This window comes from Capra hircus, chromosome 16 (assembly GCF_001704415.2).
Source record: "Capra hircus breed San Clemente chromosome 16, ASM170441v1, whole genome shotgun sequence".
Taxonomy (NCBI): Eukaryota; Metazoa; Chordata; class Mammalia; order Artiodactyla; family Bovidae; genus Capra; species Capra hircus.
The window spans coordinates 53,207,200-53,231,865 of NC_030823.1; the positions used below are offsets into that span (position 1 = coordinate 53,207,200).

Consider the following 24,666-nt stretch of genomic DNA (forward strand, 5'->3'; position numbering starts at 1 on the left):
CAGGAGGAGAAGGGGACAACAGAGGATGAGATGGTTGGATGGCATCACCAACTCAATGGACATGAGTTTGAGTAAGCTTTAGGAGTTGGTGATGGACAGGGAAGCCTGGCATGCTGAAGTCCATGGGGTCACGAAGAGTTGGACATTACTGAGCGCCTGAACTGAACTAAACTGAAGGGACTAAATCTGTGTTGCTTTAAGACACTGAGTTCATGGTATTTGTTTCAGCAGCAATAAGGACTTTCTGGGCCTTTACCTAACCTGCAATGCTCCTTCCCAACTTGGAGCCTCACACAAGCCATCCTGCAGCCTGAGCCACCCTGGCTGCCCTCTCTACCTGTCCCTGCACCTGGTCGGTCGCTCTCAGCCGTCTAGTCTCAGTTTAAATGTCTCCTCTGCAGGGAAGCCCTCCCTGACCAGGTCATGTCCTCATGGCCCCCAGGACTGCTGTCATGGACCCCTTTACTTCAGCACACCTCAGGGAGCTCCCTTAGGACCCCACTGGCCTCCTGATTCCCCACCTCTGTGAGCCTACCCCCCTGATATCACCCTTTCACATCAGTATTTGTGTAACATCCCTTTCCTGCTGTACTGAAGGCTCTGAGGCCAGAGGCTGGCTTGACCATGGTTTAGGGGAGGTTTGTAGGATGAATGGAAGGTGGAGGGGGTATAAGGAGGCCACCTGGCTCCAGCTCAGCTGTCCCTTGTGTCTTCACCACCACCTTCCTCTATTCTCCCATCAGTCATTCATTCAACAAACTTTACTCCTGGAGGGAAAGTAGCAAGTTGTGAGAATTTGGTATCATGTTGCTTCTCCGGGCCTCAGTTTTCCCTTGTGTGAAATGAGGGAACTTGGAGAAGGAAATGGCAACCCACTCCAGTGTTCTTGCCTAGAGAATCCCAGGCACAGGAGAGCCTTTTGGGCTGCCGTCTATGGGGCTGCACAGAGTCGGACACGACTGAAGTGACTTAGCAGCAACAGCAGCAGGGGTCCTTCCATTTCTCCTGACATACAAGTGTTTCTTCTGCACACATATGATACCTTGTGTCAAAGGATTTATTTGTGAGATGAAAAAGAAAGGAACCTGTAGGTTTAGAGGAAGGACTGGAACCATAAAACACAGATCATGATTTCAAAGTCCCCTCGGGTGAGCCTGATTTAAAACTCTGGGTGTATCTGCAGCTGCCTGCTGTCTGGCAGGTGGCCTCCAGGTGGGTCTCCAGGTGGCCCCACCTGTGCTGTGATGGGGCGACAGGTCTCAGAAGTGTGGGACAGGCTGCAGGCGAGGGGGAGGCACAGGAATCGCATGCTCCCTCTGGGACATGGCACCTGCTGGTGGTCTGGGGTAGGAGGAAGTGTAAATGCTCTCTCTGAGGGTGACCTCTGGTGGTGGGAGCCATTTCTGCTTCAACTGTTCGTAGAGTCCGTAGTTTGTAGGGGGACCTGCAAGACAAAGCAGAATCCGGGTGAACAAGGCTTAGAGGAGGAGGCCAGCATCCTCAGAACAGGAGAATGAATGGCTGGACTCTGGAGGTTCCCCAGGCTGCTGGACCAGGCACCTGGATTGTCAGTGCACCCGAGGGGAGAGAGAGTAGTAGTAGGTGTGTTCTCATTCATGCCCAACTCTTTGCAACCCCATGGACTGTAGCCCACCAGGCTCCTCTGTTCACAGAATTTCCCAGGCAAGAATACTATAGGGAGTTGCCATTTCCTTCTCCCAGGGATCATCCCAACCCAAGGATCAAACTCAGGTCAGAGGTTTACAAGAAAGTGCTGGTCCTGCCAACCCCTGAAGTTCTCAGTGTATGGCTTGCCTCCTGTTACTCAGGAGGGACCAGACATTGCCGGAGACCTTGGACAATTCAGCTCGATGACTTGACTGAGCATGACCCCATCACCTTCTGGGTACTCACTGACCCAGCCCAGTCGGGAAGAGTATGTGCTTGGGAGAGTGATCTGCAGGAGAAACTCTTACAGAGAAATGCACTGTAACAAGCAGCTCGCCCTCTACCCAACAGCCCTTCATGTCCAAGGGTATGATAGAAAGATAAGAGCAAAGTGTGGTGGAAGCTTGCAATGGATGTTAGATCAAGTCACTCTCCCGGCAAATCTGAGCAAAGTCTTATTTCTGCAGGAAGGACACAGCCACACTCTGGTGAGCCACTACCTGGACCTCCTCTACCCCTGATGTGAATCTTTCTTGCTTGCTATGCCCTCCCTCCCCGGGAACACTCTTCCTCCCAGTTCCTGCATAGCCCCCTCCTTCTCAACTCAGATCTCCTCCACAAAGACCGTCCCATGTCATCCCACCCAAATGAGAATCAACATACCTGCCTCACTTTCTCCCCATTACCCGCTGGTTTTCTTTTCTATGTACCACATATCCTAGTCCAATATGACAGTGTTTACTAGATCTTAGGTTGTCTTATTCATCGATAATATCATCTTTTTAAAATTAATTTATTTTAATTGGAGGCTAATTACTTTACAATATTGTAGTGGTTTTTGCCATACATTCACAAGAATCAGCCATGTGTACATGTGTCCCCCTCGATAAAATCTTCTATGTCTCTTCACTGGGGTATAAATTCCCTGAGGGCAGGAATTCCTCCCTATTTGTCACTGCTGTGTCCCCAGGTGCTTCAGTAGGGCAGGCATCTGGGCAATACTCAGTCGGAGTTGATGAAGTAGATGATGAATCTGAGTGTGCCGCGATGCTGCTCTCTATCACCTGTGCTCCAGGTAAACATGCTGCTGCAGGTGGGGGCTTCATCACAGAGCAACGTCATCCAGCATCACAGGGAGAGGGTGGGTGACCTGGGGGGTAAAGAGGACTCTTCCCTTCCCTTCTCATTCTAATGCTCTGCTGGAGTCAGGGTCACCTGCTTGGGTCCTCCCACTAAGGTGGGCACACCTCAGCCCTATGTGCTTATGAACCCCTTAGAGCCCAGTAAAGGGGATGATCCTGAAAGATAAAAATACCGAGTAGAGGGAAGTCGGCTTTCTCTGGGAGCCACAGCAGCTTATGTCTGTTCCATGTGCGGAGCTCCGGCAAGCCTGGGTGATAGTTATGCCGGTTGTAATGGTCGTCGTAGGTGCTGATCAGATAGCGCTGTGAGGGCTCCTGGTGGTGGGTGATCAGGTGTTTGTATGGGAGCCCCTGGAAAGACACAGTGCACGTGTTACCAGTCGGAGCAATGCATCCATCTGGCTGTGGCTGGAGGCAGAAGCTGCCCGCTATGCAGTCTGTGGTGCTGATGGAGAGGGTCCCCACTATAGAGATGTGTCTGCCTGAGGCTTAGGGAGCACAAGTGGGAGACACATTTGTCTGCCCTACCCCGACAGCTCACCTTCAAAGACACACCCCAGTTTCGCAGCAGTCAGGTCTCTGTATGAGGGGCCCCCAGCTAAGTCAACTCACCCTGAAAATGACTAAGGGGACATGTTGAAATAAAAGTCAAGACACCCAGCTGAACAGGAAGAGCCTGTGCTATCTTCTTGCACGCCCCTGTGATCTGAAATTACCCCCTTTGATTTGTCTTGAGTCTCATCCATCCAAGTGTCTATTTCCAAGGCAAATGAAGGATGCTATACAGTAAGCCTGACATCTGTACCTTCTATTTCCATCAGTTACTATGGGAAGAGTCAGAGAATGCTCCATAAATTGCCCTGTCCTGCAAAGGATTTAAGTCTCCCTCAGCTGGAAACTCAGTGAGTGATTTCTTCGGTGGGAAGAAATTACAAGGAGAAGAAAGCCTTGTTCTCCTGACACTAGGACATTTGCCTGAATCACTGCTTTTCTTAAGAAAATCGTCTTGGTCTTAAAAGGGAATCCTAGGGGCCTGGTCTGATTTGCAGGGGAGTATAACGTGGATTCCCAGGCTCCTCCTCTTGTCTGGAGCAGATGGGGAGGTCCACGTCTGCTATGGCCTAAATACAGTGGCTGCACCCAGTATTTCAAATGGTGGCTCCATAAACCAGTCAGATCACAATGCCAGAGGAAGTCAAGGGGGATGGGCACAGACATTAAGCTGGAGTTCCTAAGATCCACATCACCAGATCTGGATGTCTGGAGTATATTTCCAAGGTCAGGAAAAGCAAGTTCCCATCAACCAAGGGTTCCCATCAACCAAGGGAATTTCTGAAGAGGCAACACAGCGGGGGAAGAAGAGAAGCCAGGAGGGATTTTCTTACTGTTTCTCTTGGTTTGGGGCACAGTCCTGCCTTCTTGATCATATAGACAAGATTTTTGTTTCAGTCAGAAAAAGTTGGCTTAAAAATCAACATTCAGAAAATGAAGATTGTGGCATCTGGTCCCATCACTTCAAGGCAAATAGATGAAAGAAAAGTGGAAGCATTGACAGATTTTATTTTCTTGGGCTCCAAAATCACTGTGGATAATGACAGCAGCCATGAAATTTAAAGATACTTGCTCACTGGAAGGAAAGCTAGACAGAATATTAGAAAGCAGAGACATCACTTTGCTGACAAAGGTCCATATAGTCAAAGCTGTGGTTTTTCCAGTAGTCATGTATGGATGTGAAACTTGGACCATACAGAAGGCTGAGTGCTGAAGAACTGATGCTTTCAAATTGTGGTACTGGAGAAGACTCTTGAGAGCAAGGATATCAAACCAGTCAATCCTTAAGGAAATCAACCCAGAATACACATTGGAAGGACTGATGATGAAGCTGAAGCTCCAATACTTTGGCCAACTGATGCGAAGAGCCCACTCATTGGAAAAGACCCTGATTTGGGGAAAGACTGAAGGCAAAAGGAGAAGAGGGTGTCAGAGGCTGAGATGGTTAGATAGAATCACTGACTCAATGGACATGAATCTAAGCAAACTCCTGGAGATAGTGAAGGCCAGGGAAGCCTGGCATGCTGCAGTCTATGGGGTCACAAAGAGGTGGACATATTTTAGCAACTGAGCAACAATAACAACTGTAAGCTAACAGAGAGGACTGCCTTTGTTTTTTGTCTGTTTGTTTCTTATTGCTCTAGGTCTTCATTGCTTGCATAGGCTTCCTCTCCCTGCAGCGAGAAAGGGCTACTCTTCGTTGCAGTGCGCAGGCTTCTCTTTGCAGTGGCTTCCTTTGTTGCAGAACATGGGCTCTAGAGCACATTGGCCTCAATAGTGACAGCATGAGGGCTCAGGAGTTGTGACACAAAGGCTTAAGAGCCCAATGGCATGTGGAACTTCTCTCATTCCAAGAATCTAATCTGTGTTCCCTGCATTGGCAGGCGGATTCTTATCCATTGTACCACCAGGGAAGTCTAACTAACTGCCTTTGAAAGAAGAGATTATCACTTACAATTCCTAAGAGAAGGGGTATGCCACATCTCACAGGGCCACATGGGAAGCACCAGGGTGAGTCAGGAGACAGAAGGAGTGAATAGAGCATGGTCCAGAGTCTTCGTTCTGGTTTCCGTGAAATGAAAATATCTCCTGCCATATTAATTAACAGGAGATACACAGCCATCGATGATTTCTGCCTTCCAAATGTAAATAAGGGCTCTCAAAACTGATCCAGCAGATATGGCCACCACCACCACCTCCTCTCCCCACCATGGTGATTCCAGAGGAGTTCAGGGGAATGCAAGAAACAAGGGAAACAAGAAAACAGGCTTGGCCCCAGATAGCTGAGGTGCATGTGAAAGGAACGGATTCAGTGAGCCAAGGGGCTTGCATCTTCCCATACACAGAATGCTAAATTCCTTAACTTGATACTTGATCTCTGATGCTCAGACTGCCTGCTCCCTTTGTTGCAAATGTGAATATAGCCTTACTTGCCTCCTGCTTGCTTGGAGCAGCAGTTTTCCAGAGCTATTGAGATGCTGTCTCCTGGGCTCGGAGTCCTAAACATTTGCACCAAATAAAATAACTCTTTACTTTCAGGTTGTGACTATATTTATTAGTCGACACTTCCAACAGAGTATGGGCAAGGCAGGGTGGGCAAGTTTGAGAGGTGTAGGATTGCAAAGTTCTAATAATTCCAGGGTGTCTCTGGTTGTCAGTGCCTGGCTCCGGAGGAGGGGATGTTGGCCTGGCATGTGAGCCTTAGATAAAGGAGGTGGTTGGAGGGATGGGCTGTGAATTGGTTAGTTTGCATCCGAAAGGCAGGCAAGTTGTGTATTATCCCAAGAATTAGTCCTGGGAGGGAGAGCCTTGCCAGGATTAGCTAAATCCCTAAAATATCAAAGTATCATTAAATACAGAAAATTTTAAAACATGATTAATACATCTGCCAAGGGGATAAAATAAACAGGGTGACAATATATATCCTTGACGTGCTCCTTTCTCGATTTGGAACCAGTCTGCAGTTTCATGCCCAGTTCTAACTGTTGCTTCCTGACCTGCATACAGATTTCTCAAGAGGCAAGTTAGGTGGTCTGGTATCCCATCTTTTGAAGAATTTTCTATAGTTTGTTGTGATCCACACAGTCAAAGGCTTTGGCATAGTCAATAAAGCAGAAATAGATGTTTTTCTGGAACTCTCTTGCTTTTTCCATGATCCAGCGGATGTTGGCAATTTGATCTCTGGTTCCTCTGTCTTTTCTAAATCCAGCTTGAACATCTGGAAGTTCACGATTCACGTACTGTTGAAGCCTGGCTTGGAGAATTTTGAGCATTGCTTTACTAGCGTGTGAAATGAGTGTAACTGTGTGGTAGTTTGAGCATTCTTTGGCATTGCTTTTCTTTGGAATTGGAATGAAAACTGACCTTTTCCAGCCCTGTGGCCACTGCTGAGTTTTCCAAATGTGCTGGCATATTGAGTGCAGCACTTTCACAGCATCATCTTTCAGGATTTATCACCTCCACTAGCTTTGTTCGTAGTGATGCTTCCTAAGGTCCACTTGACTTCACATTCCAGGATGTCTGGTTCTAGGTAAGTGACCACACCATCCTGATTATCAGGTCATGAAGATCTTTTTTGTACAGTTCTTCTGTGTATTCTTGCCACCTTTGCTTAATATCTTCTACTTCTGTTAACTCCATACCATTTCTGTCCTTTATTGAGCCCATCTTTGCATGAAACATTCCCTTGGTATCTCTAACTTGCTTGAAGAGATCTCTAGTCTTTCCCACTCTATTGTTTTCCTCTATTTCTTTGCACTGATCCCTGAGGAAGGCTTTCTTATCTCTCCTTGCTATTCTTTGGAACACTGCATTCAAATGGGTATATCTTTCCTTTTCTTCTTTGCTTTTCACTTCTCTTCTTTTCACAGGTATTTGTAAGGCCTCCTCAAACAGCTATTTTGCTTTTTTGCATTTCTTTTTCTTGGGGATGGTCTTGATCCCTGTCTCCTGTACAACGTCACGAGCCTCTGTCCATAGTTCATCAGGGACTCTGTCTATCAGATCTAATCCCTTGAATCTATTTCTCACTTCCACTGTATAATTCTAAGGGATTTGATTTAGGTTATACCTGAATGGTTTAGTGGTTTCCCCTACTTTCTTCAATTTGAGTCTGAATTTGGTAATAAGAAGTTCATGATTTGAGTCACAGTCAGCTCCCAGTCTTATTTTTGCTGACTGTATAGAGCTTCTCCATCTTTGGCTGCAAAGAACTGGACATGGAAAAACAGACTGGTTCCAAATAGCAAAAGAAATACGTCAAGTCTGTATATTGTCACCCTGCTTATTTAACTTCTATGCAGAGTACATCATGAGAAACACTGGGCTGGAAGAAGCACAAGCTGCAATCAAGATTGCCAGGAGAAATATCAATAACCTCAGACATGCAGATGATGCCACCTTTATGGCAGAAAGTGAAGAAGAACTAAACATCCTCTTGATGAAAGTGAAAGAGGAAAGTGAAAAAGTTGACTTAAAGCTCAACATTCAGAAAACGAAGCTCATGGCATCTGGTCCCATGGCAAATAGATGGAGAAACAGTGGAAACAGTGACAGACTTTACTGTTTAGGTTCCAAAATCACTGCAGATGGTGACTGCAGCCATGAAATTAAAAGACGCTTTCTCCTTGGAAGGAAAGTTATGACCAACCTAGACAGCATATTAAAAAGCATAGATATTACTTTACCAACCATGGTCCATCTAGTCAAGGCTCTGGTTTTTCCAGTGCTCATGTATGGATATGAGAGTTGGACTAAAAAGAAAGCTGAGTGCCGAAGAATTGATGCTTTTGAACTGTGGTGTTGGAGAAGACTCTTAAGAATCCCTTGAACTGCAAGGAGATCCAACCAGTCCATCCTAAAGGAAATCAGTTCTGAATATTCATTGGAAGGCCTGATGCTGAAGCTGAAATTCCAATACTTTGGCCACCTGATGCAAAGAGTTGACTCGTTGGAAAAGACTCTGATGCTGGGAAAGATTGAAGGCGGGAGGAGAAGGGGACAACAGAGGATGAGATGGTTGGATGGCATTACCAACTCAATGGACATGAGTTTGAGTAAACTCTGGGAGTTGGTGATGGACAGAGAGGGCTGGCATGCTGCCATCCATGGGGTCACAAAGAGTTGTACATGACTGAGCGACTGGACTGACTGACTGAAGGGGATAAAAATCCCATTGATTCATAGTCACTTTGAAGAGCTGAAGGGAGAAGAGTTAAGTGGGATGGAGATGGAAATGGAGGCTGTGGCAGTGGGGGAACACAGGATGAAGGACCCAGAAGAGCTGATAGAACTGAAGTAGCCATGTAAAAATGATGCTGTGTCCAGGCACACAAGCAGACTATTTGAACAGAGTCCCTAGGAATGAATGTCACATTGCTTTGTTCTATACTGTGTGTGTGTTGGAGGAGATATCTTAATTTTCACCAGATTATATATGTGTGATTGATTATCCCTTACATCAGGGTTTGTGATGGGGAAGCAAAGGTCTTTAAAAAAGGGGCCCTGATGTATATTGAGATCTAGGCCACATACCTCATGTACACTGATGGTTAGGAACAGGGAGCCTCAGATTGTGTGTTCTAATTTTGACTTCTTTGTATTAAAATGCAGCTAGGAATAAATCTACCATATGACCCAGCAATCCCACTACTGGGCATAAACCCTGAGAAAACCACAATTCTAAAAGACACATGTACCACCAATGTTCATTGCAACACTATTTGCAATGGCCAGGACATGGAAGCAGCCTAGTTGTCCATCAAGAGATGGATGGATAAAGAAGATGTGGTAAATATACAATGAAATGTTACACTGCCATAAAAAAGAATGAATTTGAGTCAGTTCCAGTGAGGTGGATAAAACTAGAGCCTACTTTATGGAGTAAAGTCAGAAAGAGAAAAACAAATATAGCATATTAACATGTATGTACAGAATCTAGAATATATATGACACATACACACATATAACACATATATAGCATATGGGAATATATATAACACATGTGTAGCATATTAACACATATTTATGAGAGGGAGGTTCCCACTCCAGTACTCTTGCCTGGAAAATCCCATGGATGGAGGAGCCTGGTAGGCTGCAGTCCATGGGGTCACTAAGAGTTGGACACTACTGAGCGACTTCACTTTCACTTTTCACGTTCATGCATTGGAGAAGGAAATGGCAACCCACTCCAGTGTTCCTGCCTGGAGAATCCCAGGGACAGGGGAGCCTGGTGGGCTGCCGTCTATGGGGTCACACAGAGTTGGACACAACTGAAGCGACTTAGCAGCAGCAGCAGCAGGCATACCTATGGGTGATTCATGTTGAGGTTTGACAGAAAACAACAAAATTCTGTAAAGCAATTATCCTTCAATTAACAAATGGATAAAAATTTTTAAAAATAAAGCAGAAAGCATATATAATGTTAACACAAATATATGAAATCTAGAAAAATTGTATTAATGAGCCTATTTGCAGAGAATGAAGGAGACACAGATATAGAGAATGGACTTGTGGACACAGTGAGAGAAGGAGAGGGTGGGACAAAAAGAGGAAGTAGCATTGACATATATACACTATCATGTGTTTTAAAATAGACAGCTGGTGGGAAGTTGCTATGTAACACAGGGAGCCCAGTCTGGCACTCTGTGATGACCTGGAAAGGTAGGATGAGGGGATGGGAGGGAGGCTCAAGAGGGAAGGGATATATGTATGATTATGGCTGATTCACGTTGTTGTATGGCATAAACCAACACAACACTGTAAATAAATAAATAAAGGAACTACAAAAATAAAATAAAATTGTATTTGTGTCTTTGGTGCAAACTAATGCTAGTGGTTGGCAGCCCCATGCACCAGTATGGTTCAGGAATGCCAGTGGGCCAGGCATGCTAACACAGAACTGAAAATCTGACACTGTTTATCCTAACATGAATTTCCAGATGCAGAAGTTGTCATTGCTGTTGTTCAGTCACTAAGTTGTGTCCAACTCTTTGCTACCCCATGCACTGTAGCACACCAGGCTTCCCTGTCCTTCACTATCTCCTGGAGTTTGCTCAAACTCATGTCCATTGAGTCAGTGATTCTATCAGCCATCTCATCCTCTGCCACTCTCTTCTCCTTTTTCCTTCAATCTTTCCCAGCATCAGGGTCTTTTCCAGTGAGTCGGCTCTTCTCATCAGGTGGTCAAAGTATTAGAGATCCAGCATCAGTCCTTATTGTGAATATTCAGGGTGGACTTCCTTTAGAATTGCCTCATTTGATCTCCTTGCAGTACAAGGTAGATGAACAGTCAGCTCTGGCAGATGATAAAACAAGATCTGAGGAGCCTCCTTGCTTGTCTATTTGATTTGCTGACCAGCCCCTGCTCAGTACCTTACCGACAAGCTACAGATTTTAGATGAGACACTCACCACCCTTGGGTACATTTTATCTGAAAATGAGGGTGTTGAGCTGGACAATCCCTTGGGTCCCTTCCAGTTCTAAAATGCTCCATCCTGGTAAATATCCATTCCTCACCCAGAATTTAAGCAGAGGTAGGGTTATGTGGGAGCCTGGCAGGCTACAGATCATGCGGTTGCATAAGAGTTGGACACAACTTAGTGACTAAACAACAGCAACAACGATAGGGTTATGTGGGGTAGAAGTGAGGGGACAGACATCACCTCTATAAGCAGCAGACTGGCAGAAGAAGGACTTGGGGTAGCACCCAGATTGTAGTGAGAAAAGGGCATACTTGTGCACCCAGTGGGTGAACACTTACAGGCTTATTCTCCCCAGGCTGAGCCTAGTGGGTGGCATCCGGAAGGGTTGATATAAGAGGAGGCTTTCTCACCTGTTTCTGTAAGGGCCAGGATTTCTGAGCTTCCAACACTCTCTCACCTAATTTAATAAATGTCTCAAATGTGTGGTCTCGCACCTGGGAGGCAGGTTCTGAGGCTGCAGTGCCCCGCTCCCTGCTCTGGAGGCCTGGAACTCAACCACACTCACAAGTAGGCACTCAACGAGTGAGAGCAAACTGAATGGCCCTTGACTTTTCATATGAAAGAACAGAATGCTTGGCCATCAGTGATATTATACAAACACTGTCTATGCAAACATCATCACTACTCACTTTTGGAGTGCCTTGTGTGATTCCTGACTACACTCACCCTAACTCAACATCTGCCTTTGTTTGTTTCACACATCCGTTGCCTACGTCCTGTTGGAAGGGTATGGAAGGATGAGGGAAATGGCCCAGAAAAAGTGCTGGGATACCCAGCGAGGGAAATGCCACCTTCTTGAGATCAGGTGGATATCTGCCCACCCAGTGAATAAGGGTAAATGATATCAGCAGCCTCCCTGCACCACACGTGGCTGGGGAGGGTATTAATGAGACCACTCCTGTGTCCCCAAGAGAGAATTGAGCCTAGAAAGAGTCTGGTTGTTTAGTGTCTCCTGAGCACTGGGAGGGGGCCAGGCAGAGTGTGGGTCCCTGAGCCCTCTTACCTCAACTCTCCTCTTGCTGTACCACCTGGAGATCTGGTCAGGTCTGTGGCCTGGGAAGGGGATGTACTCTTTTCTGTAAATGGTCTGGGGGGTTTTCTCAGTGGCTTTTGTGAACTGGAAAAAAAAAAGTTTTTTTTCAGGACAGTTTCTATGATGCCCCTTCTCAAACTTCCGCTGCACCCTCTCAGTTCCCAACCATTGGAAGCTGGGCAGAGAAAGGGTAAATAGGCGTCCTGTACAATGTGGACTTTGATTGTACCCCCTCCCTTTCAGTACTTGAAAAGGTGTGCATTCAGGGACTTGGCACTCCCGTCCAAGACCCCTTGGGAAAGCTTTTTGGTGTCACCTGGTTGCTCACAGTCTACACCTGTTCCCTGTCTCTCTTCTCACTCCCTGCCCCTCCTCCTTCCTGCTTGACTCTTCCCTTTCTTTTTCTTCTTTGTTTCTCGCTCTTCCCAGCTCTCTGCTTGCTTTCCCCTGAAAATGAAAGTGTTAGAAGCTCAGTTGCGTCCAACTCCTTGCAACCCCATGGACTGTAGCCCACCAGGCTCCTCTCTCCATGGAATTCTCCAGGCAAGAATACTGGAGTGGCCAGGGCCACCATGCCTTCCATGGTGTCCAGGGCTTTACCTAACTCATCCTGGGATGGCACTGGCCCATCGCAGTAGAGTGAGAACAGCCTCTGCACTGGTTTTGTGTCTACAAAAGACACTGGGCACCCTCAAGCTTCTCCTTGGACTCACAGAAGAGGTGGCCCAAGTCCTCTGGAGCCCCATCATCACAGTTGAAATAGAAGCCCAGAGAGAGAGTTTCTGTTGATCAGTGGGCTCAGAAGCTGACTGCAAGTAACACCAGAGAGGCACTCATGAGCCCTTTGAATTCCAACCACCAGTAGCACCCTGTGCAGGATGCCTCATCTAAACAACAAACAAAACAAAAATACAAACCCAATCATCAGCAGACAGGATTACCATCTTACTCAGCCTTGCCCATCAGAGGAAAAACAAATAAAGAAACAAAAACTCAGCACAAATCTCACCCTATAGGAAGCTTACACAAACCACTGGACCAATCTTAGGAGGGCAGAAACCAAAAGAAAGATAGAATTCAACCTTGAAGCCTGGGAAAAGGAGAACTCAAACACAATAAGTTAAAAAAACAAATAATAAAAATGCAGAGAAATACTAAACAAATGAAGTAACAAATTAGAAACACAGAAGTCCTAATAAATGAAAAGGAAACAAGTAAACAATCTGAAAAAGAATTCAGAACAATGATAGTAAAGATGATCCAAAACCTCAAAAACAAAATGGAGAAAATGAAAGAATCAATTAACAAAATCTAGAGGAATTAAAGAATAAACATACAGAGACAAACAACACAATTACTGAAATTAAAACTAATCTGGAAGGAATCAATAGCAGAATATCTGAAGCAGAAGAACGAATTGGTGAGCTGAAAGATAAAATGGTGGAAATAACTTCTGAAGAGCAGAATAAAGTAAAAAGAATGAAAAGAACTGAGGATAGTCTCAGAGACCTCTGGAACAATATCAAACACACCAACATTCAAACTATAGGGATCACAGAATAAGAAGAGAAAAAGAAAGGGTATGAGACAATTTTTTAAGAGATTATAGTTGAAAATTTCCCCAACATGGAAAGGAAATAGTCAATCAAGTCCAAGAGGCTCAAGGAGTCCCATACAGAATAAACCCAAGGACAAAGACTCCAAGACACATACTAATCAAACAAGGACTAAACACAAAGAAAGAATATTAAAAGCAGCAAAGGAAAAACAACAAGTAACACACAAGGGAAACCCCATATGTTTAACAGCTGGTCATTCAGCAGAAATTCTGCAGGCCAGAAGGGAATGGCAGAATATATTTAAAGTACTGAAAGGGAAAAATCTATCACCAAGATTACTGTACCCAGCAAGAGTATCATTCAGAATTGATGGAGAAATAAAAAGCTTTTCAGACAAGCAAAAGTTAAGAGAATTCAGTACTACCAAACTAGCTTTACAACAAATATTAAAGGGATTTATATAGTAAAGAAATACAAGAGAAGGAAAAATACCTACAAAATCAACCCTAAAACAATTAAGAAAATGGGAATAGGAACATATATATCAGTAATTACTTTAAATGTAAATGGATTAAATGTTTCAACCAAAAGACACAGACTGGTTGAATGAAAACCAAATAAGACCCATATTTATGCTGTCTATAAGAAACACACTTCAGACCTAAAGACATATATAGAGTGAAAGTGAGAGGATGGAAAAAAATATTCCAAGCAAATGGGAAGCAAAAGAAAGCTTGAGTAGCAATCCTCACATCAGACAAAATAGACCTTAAAATAAAGAAGATTACAAGAGATAAGGAGGGACACTACATAATGATCAAGGGATCAATCCAAGAAGAGGACATAACAATTGTAAATATCTATGCACCCAACATAGAAGCACCTCAATACATAAGACAAACACTAACAGAAATAAAAGGAGAAATTCACAGTAACACATTAATAGTAGGAGACTTTAACACCCCGGTTACCAATGGACAGATCATCAATACAGAAAATTAATAAGCAAACGCAAGTCATAAATGATACATTAGATGAGATGGATCTCATTGATATCGTCAGGACATTCCATCCAAATGCAGAAGAATACACCTTCTTCTCAAGTGCGCATGGAACATTCTCCAGAATATACCACATCTCAGGTCACAAATCAAACCTCAGTAAATTTAAGAAAACTGAAATCATATCAAGCATCTTCTCCAACCACAACACTATGAGACTAAATATCAATTACAGAAGAAAACTGTAAGAAACACAAACACATGGAGATTAAACAATACGTTTCTAAATAACCAACAGGTTACTGAAGAAATCAAAAGGGAAATTAAAATTTTTCTAGAAACAAATGATGATGAAAATATGACAACTCAAAACCTATGGGGTGCAGCAAAAGCAGTTCTAAGAGGGAAGTTTATACTAATAACAATCCTACCTCAAGAAACAAGAAAAATATCAAATAGACAACCTAACTTTACACCTAAAACAACTGGAAAAAGAAGAACAAAAAAAATTAGTAGAAGAAAAGAAATCATAAAGATATGAGCAGAAATACATGAAAAAGAAATGAAAGAAACAACAGTAAAGATTAATAAAACTAAAAGCTGGTTCTTTGAGAAGATAAATAAAATTGACAAACTTTTAGCCAGACTCATCAAGCAAAAAAGGAGAAGAATCAAATCAACAAAATTAGAAATGAAAAAGAAGTTACAACAGACAGTGCAGAAATACAAAGTATTATAAGAGACTATTATGAACAACTATAAAGGAGATACCCCTCATCCAAGGTAAGGAGCAGCAGCTGTGCTTTGCTGGAGCAGCCGTGAAGAGATACCCCACGCCCAAGGTAAGAGAAACCCAAAAGATGGTAGGTGTTGCAAGAGGGCATCAGAGGGCAGACACACTGAATCCATACTCACAGAAAACTAGTCAATCTAATCACACTAGGACCACAGCCTTGTCTAACTCAATGAAACAAAGCCATGCCTGCAGGGCAACCCAAGACAGGTGGGTCGTGGTGGAGAGGTCTGACAGAATGTGGTCCACTGGAGAAGGAAATGGCAAGCCACTTCAGTATTCTTGCCTTGAGAACCCCATGAACAGTATGAAAGGCAAAATGATAGATTACTGAAAGAGGAACTCCCCAGGTCATTAGGTGCCCAATATGCTACTGGAGATCAGTGGAGAAATAACTAAAGAAAGAATGAAGGGATGGGGCCAAAGCAAAAACAATACCCAGTTGTGGATGTGACTGGTGATAGAGCAAGATCCGATGCTGTAAAGAGCAATATTGCATAGGCACCTGGAATGTTAGGTCCATGAATCAGGGCAAATTGAAAGTGGACAAACAAGAGATGGCAAGGGTGAATGTTGACATTCTAGGAATCAGCGAACTGAAATGGACTGGAATGGGTGAATTTAACTCAGATGACCATTATATCTACTGCTGTGGGCAGGAATCCCTCAGAAGAAATGGAGTAGCCATCATGGTCAACAAAAGAGTTCGAAATGCAGTACTTGGATGCAATCTCAAAAACGACAGAATGATCTCTGTTCATCTCCAAGGCAAACCATTCAATATCACATTTACCCAAGTCTATGCCCCAACCAGTAACGCTGAAGACACTGAAGTTGAACGGTTTTATGAAGATCTACAAGACCTTTTAGAACTAACACCAAAAAAAGATGTCCTTTTCATTATAGGGGACTGGAATGCAAAAGTAGGAAGCCAAGAAACACCTGGAGTAACAGGCAAATTTGGCCTTGGAATGCGGAATGAAGCAGGGCAAAGACTAATAGAGTTTTGCCAAGAAAATGCACTGGTCATAGCAAACACCCTCTTCCAATGACACAAGAGAAGACTTTACACATGGACATCACCGGCTGGTCAACACCGAAATCAGATTGATTATATTCTTTGCAGCCAAAGATGGAGAAGCTCTATACAGTCAACAAAAACAAGACCAGGAGCTGACTGTGGCTCTGATCATGAACTCCTTATTACCAAATTCAGACTCAAATTGAAGAAAATAGGGAAAACCGATAGACCATTCAGGTATGGCCTAAATCAAATCCCTTATGATTATACAGTGGAAGTGAGAAATAGATTTAAGGGCCTAGATCTGATAGATAGAGTGCCTGATGAACTATGGAATGAGGTTCATGACATTGTACAAGAGACAGGGATGAAGACCATCCCCATGGAAAAGAAATGCAAAAAAGCAAAATGGCTCTCTGGGGAGGCCTTACAAAAGGCTGTGAAAAGAAAAGAAGTGAAAAGCAAAGGAGAAAAGGAAAGATATAAGCATCTGAATGCAGAGTTCCAAAGAATAGCAAGAAGAGATAAGAAAGCCTTCTTCAGCGATCAATGCAAAGAAATAGAGGAAAACAACAGAATGGGAAAGACTAGAGATCACTTCAAGAAAATTAGACATACCAAGGGAACATTTCATGCAAAGATGGGCTCGATAAAGGACAGAAATGGTATGGACCTAACAGAAGCAGAAGATATTAAGAAGAGGTGGCAACAATACATGGAAGAACTGTACAAAAAAGATCTTCACGACCCAGATAATCATGATGATGTGATCACTAATCTAGAGCCAGACATCCTGGAATGTGAAGGCAAGTGGGCCTTAGAAAGCATCACTACGAACAAAGCTAGTGGAGGTGATGAATTCCAGCTGAGCTATTTCAAATCCTGAAAGATGATGCTGTGAAAGTGCTGCACTCAATATGCCAGCAAATTTGGAAAACTCAGCAGTGGCCACAGGGCTGGAAAAGGTCAGTTTTCATTCCAATTCCAAAGAAAGGCAATGCCAAAAAATGCTCAAACTACCGCACAATTGCACTCATCTCACATGCTAGTAAAGTAATGCTCAAAATTCTCCAAACCAGGCTTCAGCAATATGTGAACCATGAACTTCCTGATGTTCAAGCTGGTTTTAGAAAAGGCAGAGGAACCAGAGATCAAATTGCCAACATCTGCTGGATCATGAAAAAAGAAAGAGAGTTCCAGAAAAACATCTATTTCTGCTTTATTGACTATGCCAAAGCCTTTGACTGTGTGGATCACAATAAACTGTGGAAAATTCTTCAAGACATGGGAATACCAGACCACCTAACCTGCCTCTTGAGAAATCTGTATGCAGGTCAGGAAGCAGCAGTTAGAACTGGACATGGAACAACAGACTGGTTCCAAATAGGAAAAGGAGTACGTCAAGGCTGTATATTGTCACCCTGCTTATTGAACTTCTATGCAGAATACATCATGAGAAATGCTGGACTGGAAGAAACACAAGCTGGAATCAAGATTGCCGGGAGAAATATCAATAACCTCAGATACGCAGATGACACCACCCTTATGGCAGAAAGTGAAGAGGAGCTAAAAAGCCTCTTGATGAAAGTGAAAGAGGAGAGTGAAAAAGTTGGCTTAAAGCTCAACATTCAGAAAACGAAGATCATGGCATCCGGTCCCATCACTTCATGGAAAATAGATGGGGAAACAGTGGAAACAGTGTCAGACTTTATTTTTTTGGGCTCCAAAATCACTGCAGATGGTGACTGCAGCCATGAAATTCAAGGACGCTTACTCCTTGGAAGAAAAGTTATGATGAACCTAGATAGCATATTCAAAAGCAGAGACATTACTTTGCCGACTAAGGGCCGTCTAGTCAAGGCTATGGTTTTTCCAGTGGTCATGTATGGATGTGAGAGTTGGACTGTGAAGAAGACTGAGCGCCGAAGAATTGATGCTTTTGAACTGTGGTGTTGGAGAAGATTCTTGAGAGTCCCTTGGACTGCAAGGAGTTCCAACCAGTCCATTCTGAAGGAGATCAGCCCTGGGATATCTTTGGAAGGAATGATGCTAAAGCTGAAGCTTCTGTACTTCGGCCACCTCATGCGAAGAGTTGACTCATTGGAAAAGACTCTGATGCTGGGAGGGATTGGGGACAGGAGGAGAAGGGGACGACCGAGGATGAGATGGCTGGATGGCATCACGGACTCAATGGACATGAGTCTGAGTGAACCCCGGGAGATGGTGATGGACAGGGAGGCCTGGTGTTCTGCGATTCATGGGGTCGCAAAGAGTCGGACACGACTGAGTGCCTGAACTGAACTGATATGGCAATAAAATGGATAACCTGGAAGAAATGGACAGATTCTTAGAAAAGTTCAATCTTGCAAGACTGAACCAGGAAGAAATAGAAATTAGGGACAACCCAATTACAAGCACTGAAATGGAAACTGTGATCAAAAATCTCTCAAAAAACAAAAGCCCTGGACCAGATGGCTTCACAGGAGAATTCTATCAAGCATTTAGAGAAGAGCTAATGCCTATCCTTCTAAAACGCTTTCATAAAGTTGCAGAGGGAGGAACACTTCCAAACTCACTCTGGGAGGCCACCATAACCCTGATACCAAAACCAGACAAAGATAACACATAAAAAAGAAAACTACAGGCCAATATCAGTGATGAACATAGATGCAAAAATTCTCAACAAAATTTTAGCAAACAGACTTCAGCAATGCATCAAAAAGCTTATACACCATGATCAAGTTGGGTTTATTCCAGGGATGCAAGGATTCTTCAATATATGCAAATCAATCAATGTGATACACCATATTAACAAATTGAAAGATAAAAACCATATGATAATCTCAATAATGCAGAAAAAGGCTTTGACAAAATTCAGCACCCATTTAGGATGGAAACTCTTCAAAAAATGGGCATAGAAGGAACCTACCTCAACATAGTAAAGGCCATATATGATAAGCCTATAGCAAACATTAATCTCAATGGTGAAAAACTGAAAGTATTCCCCTTAAAATCAGGAACAAGATGAGCATGTCTACTTTCACCACTATTATTTAACATAGTTCTGGAAGTCCTAGCTACAGCAATCAGAGAAGCAAAATAAATTAAAGGAATCCAGATCAGAAAAGAAGAAGTAAAGCTCTTTGCAGGTGACGTGATACTGTACATAAAACCCCTAAATAATGAAAAAATTACTAGAGCTAACCAGTGAATTCAGCAAAGTTGCAGGATACAAAACCAATACACAGAAATCACTTGCATTTCTATATACTAACAATGAAACATCAGAAAGAGAAATTAAGGAATCAATCCCATTCACCATTGCAACTAAAAGAATTAAATACCTAGGAATAAACTTACCTAAGGAGACAAAAAAACTGTACACAGAAAATTATGAAAGAAATCAAAGATGACATAAGTGGAGAGATATTCCATGTTCCTGGGTAGGAAGAATCAATATTGTGAAAATGACTATACTACCAAATGCGATCTACAGATTCAGTGCAATCCCTAGCAAATTACCAATAATATTTTTCACAGGATTAGAACAAAAAATTTAACAATTCATATGGAAACAAAAAAGACCCTGCATAGCCAAAGCAGTCTTGAGAATAAAGAATGGAGCTGGAGGAATCAACCTTCCTGACTTCAGATTATACTACCAAGCTACAGTCATGAAGACAGTATGGTACTGGCATAAAAACAGAAATATAGACCAATGGAAAATGATAAAAAACCCAGAAATAAACACATGCACCTATGGATACCTTATTTTTTTTTTACAAAGAAGGCAAGAATACACAATGGGGCAAAGACAGCCTCTTCAACAAGTGGTACTGGGAAAACTGGACAGTGACATGCAGAAGAATGAAATTAGAACACTTTCTAACACCATACACAAAGATAAACTCAAAATGGATTAAAGACCTAAATGTAAGATCAGAAACTATAAAACTCTTAGAGAAAAATATAGGCAGAACACTCAATGACATAATTCAAAGCAAGATCCTCTATGAACACCTCCTAGAGGAATGGAAATAAAAACCAAACTAAACAAGTGGGACCTGATTAAACTTAAAAGCTTTCACACAAAAAAGAAAACTATAAGCAAGGTGAAAAGACAATGTGCAGAATGGGAGAAAATAATAGCAAATGAAACAACTGACAAAGGATTAATTTCCAAAATACACAAAATACACCTATAGCTCACTACCAGAAAAACAACCCCCAAAACTGGAAATAGAACTGCTATATGACCCAACAATCCCACTGCTCGGCATACACACCAATGAAACCAGAATTGAAAGAGACACATGTACCCCAATGTTCACAGCACTGTTTATAATAGCCAGGACATGGAAGCAACCTAGATGCCCATTAGCAGACGAATGGATAAGAAAGCTGTGGTATATATACACAATGGACTATTACTCAGCCATTAAAAAGAATACATTTGAATCAGTTCTAATGAGGTGGATGAAAATGGAACCTATTATACAGAGTGAAGTAAGCCAAAAAGAAAAATACCAATACACTATACTAAGACATATATATGGAATTTAGAAAGATGGTAATGACGACCCTATATGCAAGACAGCAAAACAGACACAGATGTATAGAACAGTCTTTTGGACTCTGTGGGAGAGGACGAGGGTGGGATGAGTTGGGAGAATGGCGTTGAAACATGTATATTATCATATGTGAAACGAATCACCAGTCCAGATTCAATGCATGATACAGGGTTCTTGGGGTTGCTGCACTAGGATGACCCAGAGGGATGGGATGGGGAGGGAGGCGGGAGGGGGCTTCAGGATAGGGAACACATGTACGCCCATGGCAGATGCATATCAATGTATGGCAAAACCAATACAATATTGTAAAGTAAAAATAAATGAATAAATAAACCCATAGGTCTGCTTAAAAAAAAAAAAAAAAAAAGTGGGAAAAAGACCTAAATAGACATTTCTCTATTTGGACATGCAGATGGCTAACAAACACTTGAAAAGATGTTCAACATTGCTCATTATTCAGTTCAGATCAGTTCAATCACTCAGTCATGTCCGACTCTGCGACCCCATGAATCGTAGCACACCAGGCCTCCCTGTCCATCACCAACTCCCAGAATTCACTCAAACTCATGTCCATCAAGTCAGTGACGCCATCCAGCCATCTTATCCTCTATCATCCCCTTCTCCTCCTGCCCCCAATCCCTCCTAGCATCAGAGTCTTTTCCAATGAGGCAACTCTTCGCATGAGGTGGCCAAAGTACTGGAGTTTCAGCTTTAGCATCAGTCCTTCCAATGAACATCCAGGACTGATCTCCTTTAGGATGGACTGGTTGGATCTCCTTGCAGTCCAAGGGACTCTCAAGAGTCTTCTCCAACACCACAGTTCAAAAGCATCAATTCTTTGGCCCTCAGCTTTCTTCACAGTCCAACTCTCACATCCATACATGACCACAGGAAAAACCACAGCCTTGCTCATTGTTAGAGAAATGCAAATCAAACCTACAATGAGCTATCACCTCACACCAGTCAGAATCAGTTCAGTTCAGTTCAGTCGCTCAGTCGTGTCCGACTCTTTGCGATCCCATGAATCACAGCACACCAGGCCTCCCTGTCCATCACCAACTCCCGGAGTTCACTCAGACTCGCGTCCATCGAGTCAGTGATGCCATCCAGCCATCTCATCCTCGGTCGTCTCCTTCTCCTCCTGCCCCCAATCCCTCCCAGCATCAAAGTCTTTTCCGATGAGTCAACTCTTCACATGAGGTGGCCCAAGTACTGGAGTTTCAGCTTTAGCATCATTCCTTCCAAAGATATCCCAGGTTTGATCTCCTTCAGAATGGACTGGTTTGATCTCCTTGCAGTCCAAGGGACTCTCAAGAATCTTCTCCAACACCACAGTTCAAAAGCATCAATTCTTCGGCGCTCAGTCTTCTTTACAGTCCAACTCTCACATCCATACATGACCACTGGGAAAACCATAGCCTTGACTAGCCAGACCTTAGTCTGGTCTCTGCTTTTGAATATACTATCTAGGTTGCTCATAACCTTTCTTCCAAGGAGTAAGCGTCTTAATTTCATGGCTGCAATCACCATCTGCAGTGATTTTGGAGCCCCAAAAAAATAAAGTCTGACACTGTTTCCACTGTTTCCCCATCTATCTCCCATGAAGTGATGAGACTGGATGCCAGTCAGAATGGCCATCATCAAAAAGTCTACAAACAGTAAATGCTGGAAAGGGTGTGGAGAAAAGGGAATGCTCTTGCACTGTTTGTGGGAATGCAAATTAATACAGCCACTGTGGAAGATGGTATGAAAGTGAAGTGAAAGTGAAGGTACCTCAGTCATGTCCAGTTGTATCCATGGACTGTATAGTCCATGAAATTCTCCAGGCCAGAATACTGGAGTGGGTAGCTTTTCCCTTCTCCAGGGGATCTTCCCCATCCAGGGATCAAAACCAGGTCCCCCGCATTGCAGGCAGATTCTGTAGCAGCAGAGCCACAAAGGAAGACAGTATGGAGACTCCTTAAAAAACTAGGAATAAAATCACCATATGACCCAGCAATCCCACTCCTAGGCATATACCCTGAGGAAACCAAAATTTTAAAAGACACATGTATCCCATTATTCACTGCAACACTATTTACAATAGCTAAAATATGGAAGCAACCTAGATGTCCATCGAGAGATGAACGGATAAGGAAGTTGTAGTACATATACACAATGGAATATTACTCAGCCGTAAAAAGGAATGCCTTTGAGTCAGTTCTAATGAGGTGGATGAATCTAGAATCTATTGTACAGAGTGAAGTAAGTCAGAAAGAGAAAGATAAATATCATATTCTAACACATATATATATGGAATCTATTTTTTTTTAATTTTTACTTTATTTTACTTTACAATACTGTATTGGTTTTGCCATACATTGACATGAATCCACCACAGGTGTACATGCGTTCCCAAACATGAATCCCCCTCCTACCTCCCTCCCCACAACATCCCTCTGGGTCATCCCCGTGCACCAGCCCCAAGCATGCTATATGGAATCTAGAAAAATGGTACTGAAGAATTTACTTCCAGGACAGCAGTGGAGAAACAGACATAGAGAATAGACTTGTGGACATGGGGAAAGGGGAGGAGAGGGTGAGATGCATGGAGAGAGTGACATGGAAACTCACGTTACCATATGTAAAATAGATAGCCAACGGGAATTTGCTGTATGGCTAAGGAAACTCAAATAGGGGCTCTGTCTCAACCTAGAGGGGTGGGATGGGGAGGGAGATGGGAGGGAAGTTCAAAAGGGAGGGGATATATGTATATCTATGGCTGATTCATGTTGAGGTTTGACAGAAAACAACAAAATTCTGTAAAGCAGTTATCCTTCAATAAAAATAAGTAAGTTTTAAAATAAATGAATACTAGAGTGGGTAGCTGTTCACTTATCCAGGGGAGGTCTCCTGCATTTTTTTACCATCTGAGCCACCAGAAAAGCCCTATTATATCACAATTTTTCATTGTTTTTTGAAATTCATTGTAATAAAAGATGAATAATAAAATTTACCATTTTGACTATTTTTATTTTATTTGGCTGCAGTGCATATTAGTTGCAGCACAAAGGATTTTTAGTCTTGGCATGTGTAATCTATTTAGTTGTAGCATGTGGAATCTAGTTCCGTGTGTGTGTGTGTGCGCGTGCGTGCGTGCACTCAGTCGCTAAGTCATGTCCAACTCTTTTGTGACCCCATGGCCTGTAGGCTGCCAAGCTCCTCTGTCCGTGGAATTTCCCAGGCAAGAATACTGAAGCAGGTTGCTATTTCCTTCTTCAGGTGATCTTCTGAACCCAGGGATCGAACCCTCATCTTTTGGTTCTCCTGCTTTGGCAGGCAGGTTCTTTAGTACTGAACGACTTGATTAGGTGCGTCCCTAATTAGGGATCAAAACCCAGGTCCCCTGGGAGTTTGCAGTCTTAGCCATTGGACCACCAGGGAAGTCCCATTTTTAACTACATTTTACTGTACAGTGCAGTGGCATTAACTACATTCCCATTGATGAACAATCACCACCTCCATCCACTTGCAGGACTTTTTCATCATCTCAAACTGAAACTCTGTCCCCTTTAAGCAACAGCTCTCCATTCTTCCCTTGCTCAGCCCCTGGCAACCACCATTGTACTTTCTATTTCTATGAATTTGACTACACTGCTGTACCTCAGATCTTCCCAGGTGGCGCTAGTGGTAATTCTACCTGGAAGTGCAAGAGATATAAGAGACGTGGATTCCATCCCTGGGACAGGAAGATCCCCTGGATGAGGGTATGGCAACCCACACCAGTATTCTTGCCTGGAGAATCCCATGGACAGAGGAGCCTGGGGGAGGTCTATGGGGTCAAAAAAGAGTTGGACACAACTAAA

The 24,666-nt window shown here is 43.2% G+C and overlaps 1 protein-coding gene across 2 annotated transcripts in view; it reads right to left on the reverse strand.

Annotated features, from left to right (window-relative positions):
• Positions 960 to 24,666, reverse strand: part of C16H1orf158 (chromosome 16 C1orf158 homolog) — a 49,432-nt gene continuing 25,725 nt past the window's right edge. The window contains exons 2-4 of one of the 2 annotated variants that reach the window (XM_005690881.2): positions 11,847 to 11,960; positions 2,984 to 3,161; positions 1,040 to 1,444 (exon numbers count right to left, since the gene is read on the reverse strand). In XM_005690881.2, the coding sequence (XP_005690938.1) occupies positions 1,260 to 1,444; positions 2,984 to 3,161; positions 11,847 to 11,960 (477 nt within the window). In that variant the 3' untranslated portion in view covers positions 1,040 to 1,259. Of the gene's footprint in view, positions 1,445 to 2,983; positions 3,162 to 11,846; positions 11,961 to 24,666 lie in introns of both variants that reach the window. The other variant, XM_018060607.1, reaches the window with a different exon arrangement.